Raw genomic sequence first — 17083 nt, forward strand, 5'->3', positions numbered from 1 at the left:
CCAACCATTCTTCTGAAATGTTTTAATAATTTCTCATTCCTGCCCGACTTACAAAATTTGGCATTTTTATAATCATTAATCACAGTCATTAATCAAGGAATTAAACTTTCTCCTACAGTGAACTTAAACACTTTCCTTTTTGCCGACGACCAAATAATAATTACAAATTCTGAAGATAACTTACAGAAAGCTATTTTAGATCTAAATGAGATAGCCAAAGATTATGGTATGATAATATCATCATCATCAAATTCCTGCCATGTACCCTCAAGGGGTGTACAGGATATGACAGTACTACATGAAAAAAATTACATCACTATTAATTTCCTATCTACAATTTTCCTCCAAATCAGTCTGTTACTTGTCAACACTCCAACATTATCAGATCTTATATTTCTATCGTCTAAAGCACTTTGTACCTTATCAATCCACCTATATCTTGGTCTTCCTCTGGGTCGTTTTGTTGCCAACCTGGCAGAGAACACTTGTTTTGCTAATCTTTCTTCGCCCATTCTGTTTAAGTGACCATACCACCTGAGATTAGCTCTGCTAACGCATTCCTGAATGCTGACAATGTCAAGTTCTTTCCTAATATCCTCGTTTTTAATATGATACTGCCATTGATGCCATCTGTTCACGCCTATAATCTTTCTCAGGACTCTCATATCTGTGGTCTCTAGTCTTTGGTCAAGTGTTTTACTTCTGACCCAGCTCTCAGATCCATAAGTTAAAACTGGTTTGAACACTGTCTTGTATACAGCTAATTTAGTGTTCCGACTAATTTCTCTCTTGTTCCATATGAATTTATTCAATTGACTTCCCACCATACCAGCTTTGCTGATTCTGTTGTCTATTTCTATATTTAATTTACCATCTTCAGTAAAAATCGTGCCTAAATAGCTGAAATGTTTTACTTGTTCCACAGGTTCTCCATTCACAACACAGTTGACATTTTCGATGATTCTGCCTATTTTCATTGTCTTTGTCTTTTTATTGCTGACCTTCATACCATATCTATTACAACAGCTATTCAATTTAGTCAGAGAATCTTGCAGACTTGTAGCGGATTTATTTAGAAGTATAACATCATCCGCATAAAGCAAAGAAATATAGAAATATAGGTATGATAATATCAACAGAAAAATCAAAAACTATGGTCTTTAAAGGACAAGATCCAGCAAGAACTAAAATAGTAATAGATAACAAGATCTTAGAACAGATGAATTCATTTAACTACCTAGGATGTATGATCGCATATGAAAATGAAAAAGATATAAACGTAAAAATTACAAAATATTTAAAAATAACAGGTGTAATTAACTCTATATTTAAACCAAACCTATTTCAAAAACAAACCAGACTAAAAGTATACAATACATTAGCCCTACCAGTCTTAATGTATGGAAGTGAAATCTGGACAAAAAGACAAAGATTAATAACAGCAGAAATGAAGTTTATGAGAAAAACTGCAAAGTATACCCTATTTGATCACAAAAGAAATGAAGAAATTATGAAAGAATTAAACGAAGAACCAGTAATAGAAAAAATTAAAAAATATAAACATAAATGGATGGAACACGTTCAAAGAATGAAAACAGAAAGTTACCAAAACAAGCCTTAAAGTACAAGCCATTAGGAAAAAGAAAACCAGGACTTTCTCTTAAACAATTCAACGATGACTTCTAAGGCCGGAACAGGTCATGCTTGACCTAAATCCTTGATACGCATGATGATGATTATTAATCACAGTAGCCAGTTTTCAGTTCTTTATTATTATTACGGGTATCTCCATGGAGTCAGTAGACTCATCGCAGGAGACCCAAACTAGCAAAACAATATCTGTCATATCTCCTCTTGAATTCATTTACAGACGAAGAGCTCACAACTAAGTCAGGCAATGAATTCCACTCATTCACTACCCTCCAGGCAAAAAACCTTGTTCTGACACAAGGGTGTCAGAACAAGGTTTTTTTGCCTTGTTCTGACACAAGCTGAAACATTTCCCCTGCATCAATCCTATAAAAACCTTTCAGTAATTTAAATGTTTCTATCATATCCCCTCTTCTCCGCCTATCAATCAATCTCTGCAATCCACAAGCTCTCAATCTATCAATGTAGGGAGCATTTTTTACATCACTCACCAACTTGGTCACTCTTCTCTGAACCCTCTCCACAGCCTCCTCATCTCCAAGGAATCCAGGTGACCAGACCTGAGCACAGTAATCCAAATGTGGAAGTATCAACGCTTTATAAAGGGGAATAATAACCTCTTTATCTCTGGATGTCAGTGTGTTCCTCAACAACCAAGTAATCCTATGTGCAATCTTGGACACCTTAGCAATGTGTCCTCTGAACTTCATCTCCCTATCTACCAATACCCCTAAGTCCCTAGCTTCATCAATCTCTTGGAGTACTGTTCCATCAATGTAGTACACAGCTGATAATCTTTTAATCCCAAAATGCATGACTTTACACTTTTCCACATTGAACTGACATCCATTATCTTTGCCCATTCTACCAGCTTATTTCAATCATCCTGCAAACTTTCAACATCAGCTTGATTTTTTATTGCGCTACCCAACTTTGCATCATCAGCAAACAACTGAATATCTCCCTGTAAGCCATTTTCTATATCATTTATATACAAATTAAACAACAATGGCCCAAGTTCTCAACATTCTTTACTTTCATTTTTGAACATTTTCAACATAAATGTTTTTGATCCTAGCATTCGATTTTCTACCTTTCTAAAGATAACTATAAAGATTTTTATTTATTTATTAATTTTTATTGTGTTTGTGGAAATGCCATTTCACTCCACCACTACCAAGCATATTTTGTATCAATACTTAAGCATCCATCAGGTATGTTATACATACATATAATAGACACTCTATCTGGAAGAGTTTCTGATGACCATTGCACATCAAATCTTTACTAAAACTTGTTTCAAGTTTGGTTTAAATCAGAAAACTTTCAGCATTTAAATTATGCAAAATAATATATTATATGCTATAGCAGTAAAGCAAAATCAAGATGTTCAGGATCACAAATCTGTGATGCTCTAACTGGAAGTGTGCATTCAGTTATAAAAACTGATGTCAGTGTGCAACACTAATATATTATTGCTCAATGAACAATTGTTATACCAATACTTGCAAAGCCATATATTGAAAACTGTATATTCAAACCATACAAACCAACTCAAGATATAGACATGGAAAAGGATGTATTTCTCTCATTATCTTATCCCCCATCAAACCTCCAAAGAGAGGGGGACAGCAAGTAAATATCATCTACCTAAAAAGATATCCAGAATATTGGTAAGAATGGTATATACAACAGAGAATCAAAGAGATGTGGCCATCAACTTAAAAAGAAGCATTTTGGTGGACTTTACATTCATATTCATTTTTCTTACTAGTTGAAAGCATAATGACAAATGCAAAAAAAAAAAAATATCAGCCACTTCTGCCTTATTATTATTATTATTATTCAGGCCTCCATGGAGTCAAAAGACTCATCATGAGAGGCCCTTCCTAGGAAACATAAAGTCTATTATACCACTCCTTGATCATTCTTGCTCTCACCACTCTATCAGGCAATGCATTCCACGGTTCAACCATCCTCCATGCAAAGAAACCGCCACTCACCCTTTTGCTCACAGCTTCCTTTCATAACTTCCAGGGATGGCCCTTTGGCATTGCTCCTTCCCACTGTTCTACCAAGCCAAGGAACTCCCCAGTGTCAACCCTATAACTACCTTTCAACAGTTAAGTCTCAATCATATCCTGGAATTTTTTCACTTGGTTAGACTATAAATTATATATTTAGTTCAATCCTTTATCCAAGTGTAAGCAAACAAAGTTTGCACCTGAAGTATCTTCAGGAGTGTGGCAACTCATGGTAAAGGTGGTATAAGTTCTCATCACTTGCCTTAGTATCTCCCATAATGCAAAACACATCTCCTTGCAGACATGTATAATGTTATGCATTAAGGGAAGGCCCACTACCCAGACCGGTTTCAACCTTTATTGAGGTGCTGTTTAAGTAAAGACCTCTCTAAAAATTAGGCGGTCCCCCAGACCACTCCCTACAAGTGACCGAAAGACTGTCCAACTTAGTGTTGTTCCACTTGGTGACAGGCTCACCCCATCACCAAGAAGAACTTCTCAGTGTTGGCTCACCCCCACCGCCACCAGACAGAGCCATAGTCTCAGCAGTGGCCCCACTCAGAGACAGGCAAAAAACAACCCCTAGCAGAGCCTCTCATACCTCAAGAAAAGGGACCACTTCTTCACAAAAGCAGAAGTGTAAGCAAGTCTGGCTCCCACTGATGAGACCTCAATAAAGGTCAAAACCAGTCTGGGTAGTGTAAGCAAACTTTGTTTGCTTACACTTGAATAAAGGATTAAACCAAATATATATATAGTCTAACCAATGAAAAAACTTCCAACATCTTTCTCTAATCCAGAGTAATTTAATAATAAGGTGTGACACCTTTTGGCAACTCGTATAGGTGAATATGACTTCTCCATTACTTCCACCTTGGTATCACCACTACTGGGTCTGGCTCCCGCTGATGAGACCTCAATAAATGTCAAAACCGGTCTGGGTAGTGGCCCTTCCCTTAATGCATAGTATACATGTCTGCAATCAGATGTGCTTTGCATTATGAGAGATACAAAGACAAGTGATGAGAACTTATACCACCTTTACCACGAGTTGCCCCAGTCCTGAAGATACTTCAGGTGCAAACTTTGTTTGCTTACACTTGGATAAAGGATTAAACTAAATATATAATTTATTCTCAATCATATCACCTCTCCTTCTATCTACCAAACTCTGCAGTCCACATTCCCTCAGCCAATCCTTATAACACTGTACAGTCCTGAAACCATCTTTGTTATATGTCTCTATACCCTTTCCACAGTTAATTTAGCCCCTTCAAATCCTGGGGACCAAATTTGAGAACAATAGTCCAAGTGTGGTGTGATCAGGGTCTTATGCAATGGAACAATAAATCTTTCATCTCTGCAAGTCAGCGTCCTTCTCACTATTGTAGCAATCCTCTGGGTTACCTTCATCACCTTTGTAATATGTTCAACGAATTTCAAGTTTCTATCAATCATCACCTCCAGATTTCTTTTCTCTCCTATTTCCTCCAGTACAGCTCCTCCAATTGAGTATGCAGCCTCCCATTGTATCCCAAACTTCAAGACTTTACATTTTGCTGCATTAAACCAACATCCCCCCCCCCCATTCATTTGCCCATCTGTCTAGTTTATTCAAATCCTCTTGCAGGGCTGCCACATTTGCACTATTACTAATAACCCTTCCCAGCTTCATGTCATCTGTAAACAACTGAATATCCCCCTGCAATCCATTGACAATTTCATTGATATAAAGATTACACAATAAAGGTCGCAGTACTCAGCCCTGTGGGATCCCACTTGAAACCTTCTGCCTCCTTGATATTGCCCCACCATACACAACTCTTTGATATCAGACAGCCAATCCTGAATCCAGTTGACTAACTTGACATCTAAACCCTGATATTAAATTAAATAAGCTGATATTTAAGTTGTGCAACAAAAAATATCAGCTTATCATGTGGCATCCTGTTAAATGCCTTTGCAAAATCCAAAAAAAATGGCAGTATATGCCTTTCCCTCATCAACTGCTCTTGTCACATTATTATAAAAGGCAATCATATTACTAAAGCAAGAGCACCCCTTAACCAATCCACGTTGACTCTCATGGATAACTACCCTCATCTGTCCACCCAATGCTGTATATGGTTCCTCACTAATTTCTCCAAGATCTTAACAACTACTGATGAAACACAAACTAGCCTATAATTAGACACTTCCAGTCTGCTGCTGCCCTTATGCAATGGCACTTCCTTCCATTTTCCTTGGGTACCTTTTCCATACCCAGACTTTCATTGAAAAGCGAGGTCAACAGAGCTGTCAGTGCTTTAGCACATTCACTCAAAACCTGTGATGAAATACCATCCAGTCCCACAGCTTTACTGACATTCAGAGTACTCAGTATTTGGAACACACTCTCCTCCTCTCCTCTAAACCTCGAAACTGCCTATCCCTCTAGTATTAAAACTTACTTCTCCAGGATGAAATACTCCAATAAAGTGTTTGTTGAACAACTCCACTATGTCCTCTGCATCAGTCACGCTATTTCCATTTTTATACCACAATGTCATTCTTCCACAATAATTTCTCCTCCTATTGGCCACATAGCTAAAAATTCCCTAGGATTTTCTTTGGATCTTAGTGCCAATCTCTTCTCATATTCCAGTTTCGCCTTCCTTACTATACTGGTCACTCTCCTGGCCTGAGTCTTATATTCTTCATGGGCTCTGAATTTCCTAAGGGTAACAGCAGCCAGAAAAACTCTACTGTACAAACTATACACTACCTTCAAACTGTGTCAGAAGTTGTCTTCTTTTCTGCCATCTTGCAAGGACAAATTACAAGATTAGACCAAGATTCTGCAAGATTAGACCAAGAATATCAGGAGACTACAATACATTTTTAGAATTGGAGAAGTCAAGCCTTGCATTACCATTGACACTAGATAAATAGAGTTCTTTGAAACCAAACCAAATCATTCCAGCTAATTTAATTATCATCTGTTCCTTGAACTTGTGAAACTTTACATCATCTGAATCCATTCCTTTAGTGTTACATGGTGATCAGCATTCATTTCAGACAAATTATGGAGACTACAACTGTATTAGAAATAATTACTTTAATTTCCTTAACATTTCTGCCTCCATATTAAGGTATGAAGTATACACACTAGTATATAATCTGGAGTATACACACACACAAGTGTGTGTGTGAGTATACAGAGACAAGCTATATTGCATTTCAAACAGTATGCTAAAGAGACAATGATTTGATCGATGGTTATTCTCAGAGACATCGTGAGGAATTTTGGTGCCTATGGTCAGGAAAGAAAATTATGCCGTTCTAAAAAAAAAAAAACTTTAAAAATCTCAATTTTTGTGCCTATGACTGGGTCACATTGGCCATAACCTCACTACACCTCTGGTTATTCTACTGGCCTGACTTCTAGTGAAAAATAAATAAATAAAATAAATTTAAAAAATGAAATAAAATAATATAATGTAAGTAAATAGAAATATTATTATAATTAAATAAATATATTTAATATAAAATATTATAAATATATTATATTTAAAGACTATCATAAACTATTTAATTTAATTTTATTATTTTTTAAATTTATTTCATTTTATTTTTTTCAGTAGAGATTAGGCCAGTAGAATAACCATTGATCAAATCATTGTCTCCTTTGCATACTGTCTGAAATGCACTATAGCTTGTCTCTGTATACATACATACATATATATATTCTAGATGATAACCTTAATATAAAGGTTGAAATGCCAGGAAATTAAAGTAATTGTTTCTAACATGAGTGTAGTCTCCATAATTTGTCTGAAATGAATTTACATCATCTGAATTTTAACTGCTCTGCTTGGATGCTTATCTCCAAGTTCTGCAAAATAATCATATTAGCTGTTCACATATATATATATATATTTTTTTTTTTTTTTTTTTTTTAATACTGAATAAGTTACTTCATTTTGAATTACAGTAGCTAACCATTTTGTTCCTTTGAACTCTAACAGTGCATTCTCCTGCTGTGACTGAGAGATGAGCTAATAAGCACATATTATGACTCATATTTATTATTATTTATACAAGTACTTCATGGAATCAAAAGACTCACTGTGGGAAACTCACTCTGTCCATTAACACAATACCTATCATGCATCTCCTTAAACATATTCACTGTTAGGGCACTCACAACCACCTCTTGCACCATTCCACTCATTCACCACTCTTCAAGAACCTATTCTCCACACCCTTACTATCACTCTTATACAACTGCCAAGTGTGATCCCTTGCTTTTTCCCTGCTTCCCATATATATTGAAAAATTTCTTTTGTGCCAATTTCATAGAATCCTTTTAGTAACTCATATCTGCTCTCCTCTGTCTATCAGCTAAGCTCTGCAACCCAAAAACTCTCAGTCTATTCTGATAGGAAACATTCCACAGACCTGTAACCAGCTTGGTCAATCGTCTCTGAATCCACCACCTCTTGATCCTCAAGAAACATAGGTGACCAAATCTGTGCAAAGTAGTCAACATGTGGTTGAATCATAGCCTTATAAACAGGGATAATAATCTCCCTATCTTTACTTGTCAATCTGTTTTTAGTATCTAATGAGCTATTTTGCCGACTCTTGCAATATGTCCTCTAAATTTCAAATCTATCCACCATCACCCCAGATCCCTAGCCTCATCAACTTCCTGTAAACTAGTACCATCAATATGATACAAAGTATGTAATCTTTTCATCCCAAAGTGCATTATCTTACATTCACAACATTGAGTTGACAGCCATTGTCCATTGCCCACACTGCTAATTTATTTAAATCATTCTGTAAGATAAGATATCTACATCACCTTTATCAACTATTTGTTTTCCCTAGTTTTGCATCATCGTCAAACAACTGAATGTCCCCCTTCAAATCTTCCAATATATCATTAATGTACAAAGTGAAGTGGGCCTAGTACTGAGGCATTCCATTAGTCACCCACATTCGCCTTGATTCCACTCCACCATAGACCACCCTCTATCAGTCACCCCTTCCCCACATCCATGCCACCAGCCTCATATCCACTCCCATTTGCTCCAACTTATGTAATAGTTATCCATGTGGTATTCTATCAAATGCCTTTGCAAAGTCCGGCAGTATCATAGCGTAGTCCAGCGTTTCCCAAACTTTTCCGACTACGGAACACTTCACAAATCCTGAAATTTTCACGGAACACCTTGGTTATTTAGTAATGTATTAATTAATAATTAATTGTTAATTTGACTGATTTTTATTAATTAATAATTGATCATTAATTATTAATTAAATATCAATTAAACATAAACATTATTAAATTAATTTCTGCTGATTTTCATTGCCATACAAATGGGATACATTCTGATCACCAAAAATTTATATTATAAGTACTTACAAGTGAATGCAGACTTTTTCTCCTGTGTGCTGGTTTTCTTCTGCTTTTGTACATCCTGGAGATCGCTTTGTAGGCTGGTGATGGATGACTCACTCTGTTGCATCACAAACGCCTTCAATAAGAGATTTCTTAATACTAAAATTAAACATTAAATTAAAAATTAAACATCTTATTCATATTACAATTTAAATCTGCAGGCCTATTACTTTTAAAAAATCATGGCACTACGGTTTCGAAACTTTCACCCTACAATACGATCTTGTGAAGAAAGTATTCAGTATTACTAGATTTGAGAACCAGATACAGACTACCTTGATCTTCAATTTTAGTGGAAAAATTTTCTTTATACTTCTTTGCTGATTGGTCACTAACATTTGCAACACAGATGTTATTTCTTTGTTTTGAGAACAAAGGATATGCCACCCATTGTTGTAATCGGCTTGCAGGCAATTTTTATGATCGGTCATAAACAGTGGTATTCTCTTTCCCAATTACTGAAAGATTTCGATGTGTGAAAATCAACGATAATTCATGAACATTTCCATGTTTAAAAATATGCCGCTTGGTCACTGACATTTGCTACATAAATGTCATTTCCTTCAGTTTTGAGAATAGAGGATATGCCGCCCATTGTTATAATTCACTTGCATGCAATTTTTATGACCGGCCATAAACAGCGGTATTCCCTTTCCCAAATGTTGAAAGGTTTCGATGTGTGAAAATTAACGATAATTCATGAATACTTCCACGTTTAAAAATACATGGCTTAGTCACTAACATTTGCTACACATGTTATTAGGCGTTCTGGGTCTGAGCTTTTCGACATATTCACAAATATTATTCTCCTCAGGATATTTCCACTATAAAATATTCATTCATGAAAAATGCTTAGAAAACTAAAATGACAAATTCCAGAACTCACAGAACACTGGCTTTCCGTGGAACACAGTTTGAGAAACCCTGGTTTAGTCATTTCCTTTATCCAATTCTGCTGTCACCTTATTAGAAAATGTAAATAAATTACTAAGGCAGGATCTACTTTTTACAAAGCCATGCTGCCCCTATAGTATTATATTCCTATCCATCCATTCTTGAATTTTATTTTTCACCAACTTTTCCAATACTTCAACCACCACTCCAGAAATACTAATTGATCTGCAGTTTGCAACTTCTATATATTGGAGCCACCTTTACATAATGGAACTTTTATGTATCTTACCCTCTTTCCATTCCCTTCTAACCTTACCAGAGCTGAGACTTAGATTAAATAACTTCATCAGAGGCTCTACTAATTCACTTGTATCTTGAAGCACATGAGCTGATATACTGTATTCGCATTGATATTTTTCAATATACTGAATATCTCCAGTTCATCTACCTCAATGCTCACATCAGTCTGTCACCTCAGTAACTGAAATCACCACCTGGATGATATACCCTTGCAAAATAGTTCTTTGGCTTCTGTCACTTTCCTACCATCAGCACTGAGAAAAGATGATCAGTTTCTCTGATCATCTTTCCATAATCATTTGTTCTCTTACTTGCTACATAGCAAAAAACCTCTTTTGGATTTGCTGTGACCTGCATAGCCAATTTTCTCTCAAAATCTGATTTTGCCTTCCTTTCCATACTAGTTACCTCGTTCATTGGCATGCTGATCACCTTGTTTATATTCCTTCTGCAATGCTTTCCTTTTTTTACAGCTCCTGCTTTATACTGCTAATCCCTATTCAGTTCATCCTCCTAACTCTGGGTATGCAGGCTGATACTATCTCACTCAAATGCTCTCTGACTGCTACCCATGCACTAATAGCATTCATTCCACATAGCTTCTCATGCCATGACAATGCTCCAAGTGGCTTCCTAAATTGGTCATAATCGCCAGCTTTGTAGTTCCACATAAACCCTTTCTTGACTTAAAACTCCACATGTTGAGCAACTACCAGGACATGACTGCATGATCACTTCGCCAATTGGAAGTCTGCAGTTATATCTTCTGATGCTATTATCAGATCCAACACTCTCAAACCACTGGTCCTTTCCATCATGTGCTATGTATTCCACTGTATATACATAAATTCCATTTCCATTTTGTCATGTGTCCTTTCCTCCTTTTAATCTATATAACCATAGTTCTACACTCATTGTGCTAATTTGCTGATGCATGTCATTGACATCTCCAGGTCTATAGTAGCAACCAACAATATATTTTATTCTATTGGCCTCCATCTCACATCAGACAGCCTCAAATGAACCATTTCCATCAGATCTATTACCTTTGTTAACGTCTATTTTTGCTGGTTGAAGTTCTTCAGCTATCATTAATAATACCCCTCCTCCTGCCCTATATCCTCTATCTGCTCTGAAAATACAATATCCATTACATTCTATCTCCTGTAAGAACATCATTCTCTGACAACAGGGTCTCATTGATGCCAATAATTTTTGGCCAAGTTGAGCTGACCAAAATCCTTCTCCTTTATTTCTGATATTTTAGGCAGTTATGTACATGCATTTCAATATTCTCTTGGGCCCACATTTACTTTTACATAATGTCATTACCTGCCCATTCAGATTCAAAAACTGGGAAGCTGTACCCAGCTCTTCACAATCATTTCTGCACACATACTTATCTATCCTAGGTGTGGCTATTTCCGCACAGTCATTTGTCCCAGGGGTGGCTAGACACATGCTTATTTGCTAATATCTCTAGTTTCCCTGGTTTTGCACTTCCAAACTCACCGAGCAACACTTTCTCCAAGCACCTAACTCCAAAACTATTTAAGTGCAATCCATCAGGCATATAGAGGTCCTTACGTCCATCAAATTCATTCAATACCTCTATAAACAGAAGACTATTCCTCCTACAAAATCTTCTCATTGACAACGATGGCCCTTCTTAATTCTGTCCTATCATACCAAGGCAGCAGACTTACAATCTTTACTTTCTCATTTTTCATTTTTGCTTCTAACAACTTATTCATATATTTTCTCATTGCACATTTCTCACCTTTCAAATCATTTGTTCATGCCAAAATAATTAACTCATTTGTTCCTTTCTTCTGCAACCTTACAATCTCACTAACGTCCTTTATTTTCATACCTGGAAAACATGCTTTCATCACTTTCCCATTAAGTATATCTCTTATCATCAAATCCCCATATAATACTATCTTTTTTCTCCCACTTTCTCACACTTTTAACTTTTATGCTTTTCTTATTCCCTCTTTCATTCTCCGTCCTTCTTGTTATCTCTTGATTTCTTTCTTGTTCCTCATAACTACATTCAAATTCAGAATATAATTAACTGATGTCCATGTAACACTAGATAAAATATACTGGAATTTTAATAAACTGTTTTTCTATAAATGTTAATCATTTTAAATATATAATAGGAAAATTCTATATATCTGCTGAGTAGGAGTATTAATGCATCAATAACTCATGCAAGATATACCAAAGTAGAAAGATAATAATGAATTAAAAATATTACTTATAAAATTTCTAGCCAAGCACAGTGAATATCTTCTACAACTGATTAGTATGTGTTCAACAGTATAACAAATATATATATGCTGAGATTTGTAAAGCAAAGCATAAAAATATCAACTTCCATTCCTATGTATGTTCATTTTAACAATGTTACTTATCATGTTAACACCACAAATAACTAGAACACTGATTTTGAAAACCAAAAAAGTAAACGTTTTATTAAGAAATAAACTACTCAGTTTGAAGACCTCTGTAGCTACAATTTTTCTGAAAAAAGTAATTCTTTGTAAACATAACATATCTTATATAAAAAGCAATGTTGTTAGAGAAAATATCATACCTTTTCTTAAATTTAATACATGCTTCTTAAATGAAATGATTGTCACAAACTATCTGATATGAATTCACTAAATCAAAACACTACCAAATTACATTTTATAATCTTACATTTAACCAATAAAATATATATTATGATTCACGCCTCAAATTATGCATATTAAGTATGCTATGTTAAAATAATCATAACAAGAAATAATCTTTAGGTTCATTTTCCCATTTTAAAAGTATGTATTCATGTTGTATATCAATTTTGCTTTACAATTTGTATGATTATTGATTTGCAATGTTTAAAAATGAAATCAATGTACAACTCTAAGGCTCACAATTATATGCTTTCATTTTCCTTCAGCTGTATATTTCCAATTTAACTACACATGTCAGTTATAATGCTAACTTTTAACCATCAAATAGGTATTTACTACAAGAACATCTCTTCTAAGCCTCCATAGGCTACTTTCAATAGATTATAAGCAATTACTAATTCTATTTCAAATTCTTGAACAAGGTTTTAGCAACGCAGTGATCGACACAATGCATCAGATCCATTAATTCTTCACCACAATTTTCTTCTGTATTCTTTCTGCTGTTTACTCTATCACTGCATTCTTGAAGCCTTTCCCCATAAGGAATGCATTTCTGGGTCTCCTTACAGCTACTTCTCAAAGTCTCTTGAGGATCTATTAATTCTTCTTCTTCCTCCTCTTCATCTTCAGCAGCACGAACCTTTAATTTATCCATTATATAGGGCACAAACACGTAAAACTTAGCACGTTTACCTAAAATCGTCCCAAATCACTTTGCAAGGTTATAAAAGTAATAGATGGCGTCCTCAGCATATGCTTAAGCATGAGAGTGCTTCCAGCTTCAAAATAGGTAAAATAATATAAAATAATACCTCTATTAATAGTTATTGTTATTTATGTTTACTCATGTATAACCAGTAAAAAGAAAAAGTTCGCTAAAGAATAATTAACAGAAATGCAGCGGAGGATGAAATCCTTAGTTTGAGAAAGATCGCTGACAAATATTAAGTCAAGCTGATTCAAAAATTAGGATGTGGCGATTGATATATACTTATTACGATTTTCTTTCTTTTCTTTCTTTTTTCTTTTATTTTTAGACACAATCTTGGTTTTTATCACTTCTTTTTGATTATATAATTAAATTTGCAATATAACAATATTATTATACTGTATTGTGAAACTGAGGAGGCGATGGATCTTGTCGTATCAGTGACCTTTGAACAAAACTTTTAGCAAAAGTTGCACATACAATTCATAGGATAATTGCGATGTTGAAGCGAACCTCGACATGTAAGGATAAGGAAGTCACTGTATCCCTTTAAAGGGCTTTGACAAGACGACACCTGGATTATTGTGCACAGATTTGGTCTCCCAGGTTCCAAGGGGATAAAGAAGCGTGGAAAGGGTGCAAAGAAGAGTTACAGAGATTACATCCGGATTATGGGGTTTAGATTATGAGGACAGATTGCGAGTACGTGGATTGTAGACCTCTGGTTAACAGGATAAATTGGGATGACATGAAAGAGATCTATAACTTTTGAATGGGTGTTATAAGATATCATCTGATGAAATTTTTCGTTATATGGAAGGTGAGGAGAGAACACGGGACATCCATGGAAGTTACGCTTGTTCACAGTCAAGAATGGGTTAAGATCTAGGTTTTTTCCCCAGAGACCAGTGAGTGAGTGAGTGGAATAGTTTGCCTTTAGGGATAGTCAGTGCATCTAGTGTGAATGAATTTAAGGGAAGGTATGACAGCTGGTTTGGGTGATTTATAGCCTCCATCGATGAGTCCTTAACTCCCTGGAGGTTTCAGATAATAATAATAATAATAATAATAATAATAATTTCGCTTCGATGTCTTCAAGTAAGGAGCAATCTCTTGTATTGATCCTTTCAGTTGGAATGCAATTGCAATGACTGCAATAAAGAAAATATTGATGGACACTTTGTACATATGTGTGTGTATGTATGTGTGTATATATATATAAAAAAAAATCATCTAACGCCTTTTTATTCCCGTATATACGGGAGTAGGCGAGGCCATTTAGCCCTATCTAACTTTTGGAGACTGAGTGGGCAGTTCAATCTCCACTGGTACCCAATCAGAGACAGATGGCCCAAGGCTATCACTAATTAAGCGGTACGCAGTGAAGAGAGACGGCTCAAATGTGCCGCCATCTCGTGGTCTCTAACCCTAACACAATATATTTAATGTCTGAAATAATGTGGGTTCTACGGTCGATTTTCTTGAGTTTACAGGACGAAAAACCCGAGTTTCCGGGAGGAAAAACCTGCTTGCCCGTGCCAGAGATCGACGAACTCGGGAACCGGTCGAAAAAAGGCTTAGAAAAATTTCCTCTAGTCGCCGACTAGACTCGAAACCAAGACTTCCTTCGTGCGGCCTAGCGCGGTGGTGTACAAACGCCACATCCACTGAGCTACACAGGCTCCTGTATATATATATATATATATATATATATATATATATATATATATATATATATATATATATATATATATATATATATATATATATATATATATATATATATATATATATATATATATATATATATATATATATATATATATATATATATATATATATATATATATATATATATATATATATATATATATATATATATATATATATATATATATATATATATATGTACACTAAGTTAGCTTTGCATTATGAATACCCCGTCCCCGATTTACATATTCGGTGCGATAACGAAGGAATGTGATAGTTACGTCCCGTGCGGCTGCTATAAATGGGATACCTATCCTCTGTATGTAATCAGCAAACGTTTGCCAGTAATGGGGAAACGTGTCGAGGTTAGCCAATTTGACCGCGGGCAGATAGTTGGGGCCCGGAAAGCAGGTACCAGGACTGGATTAACCATGAATAGACATCCAGCAGAAAGACTCACAGTAAACAGTCGCACGTGGTTGATCATAGAGGTGAGCATCGGGTGTCATGACTAGTATGTCAGCAATGACGAACAGTCACAGAGCTCACCACTAGTCCAGCAACAGGTCAGTTCGACACATTTCCACATGCACTATGCGCCGTACCTTGCTTCTCCTGGGGTTCCACAGCTGGAGACCATCAGGGGTACACCATGATGATGGCCAGGCATCGCAAGGATGGCAACAATGTCTCACATATACTGCTACTCAGGACTCCCTCTCCAGATACGACCTGACAGAGTATGTGGCAGCAGGATTATGAATCAGCTGCCACATAGGTCTACATAGATAGTGGATCTATCACCACTAGGTGATAGATCCACTATCACCTAGTGGTCGAGCTGGCACTTCCTCCAACTAGGAAAATATCTTTTTGCAGAGGTCATGCTCACTTGATTCTCCAGGGTCCCTTTTGTGCATTTGAGGAAACAGTCCCACATCAGGAATGAAGGGTTAACCTGACAAGGATAGAACTGCATATTGCGTGCTTATGATCTTGCCATTTACTGTGAAATGGGAAGACTATTTAATGAATCCATATTTTGAATCTCGGATAAACCTTTTCCTCTCATTTCATTCTATATCTAACAACTGTTGGACTTATGCAACCCAATTTCCAAAAAGAGCGGTGCCGAAATTTCTCTTCTGATCACCGTATTGAATTGATTCATGTTGAAATTTTTGCAACAGAATCTACCTGGAACAAGAATAAATAAATACTTTTCTAAATAAATTCATTATTTACATGTTGACGTTTTGCAGGCTGAAACTGGTATGTCAAGGACACCTTGAAAACACACAGGAAAGTGGAATGAAGTGATTTCAAGAAGAAAGGCAGTCACATGCATGCAAGGTGACAGTGGCGCTCTTCACAATGATCTGTTATTAATTCTGATGGAAAATAAGGTAGTTAGCCATAACTTGTGCTGCAGTTAAAACAAGATTCTCTAAAACTTGAGCCACTTCTAGTTTTTTCTACATTGCAAAGTGGTCTATTCAAAATAATGGATCACACATTGATAGGAGTACTGGAGACATAGTAAGGAAAGAGGATCTTGGCAGGTAAGTAGAAACTTTGTTCAGAGGTGTGCAGACTGTTCTAGTTTAGTATTATTTTAGCAGCGAGTTCAGTCTATTATATCTGTGATATAGGGTAAGTTAAG

The 17083-nt window shown here is 35.8% G+C and overlaps 1 protein-coding gene across 1 annotated transcript; it reads right to left on the bottom strand.

Moving 5' to 3' along the window:
- Nucleotides 1-12769: 12769 nt before the first annotated feature.
- LOC150094799 (cytochrome b-c1 complex subunit 6, mitochondrial-like) lies at nt 12770-13726 on the bottom strand. The gene has a single exon (XM_090411370.1). It carries the CDS (start codon nt 13654-13656, stop codon nt 13402-13404), a length of 255 nt encoding a protein of 84 aa, XP_090267496.1. The 5' UTR covers nt 13657-13726; the 3' UTR covers nt 12770-13401.
- Between the last annotated feature and the right edge of the window lie 3357 nt (nt 13727-17083).

The sequence above is a fragment of the Typopeltis vanoorti genome, chromosome 21, assembly GCF_054136105.1.
Source record: "Typopeltis vanoorti isolate ZY-2024b chromosome 21, IOZ_Tvanoo_1.0, whole genome shotgun sequence".
Lineage (NCBI taxonomy): Eukaryota > Metazoa > Arthropoda > Arachnida > Uropygi > Thelyphonidae > Typopeltis > Typopeltis vanoorti.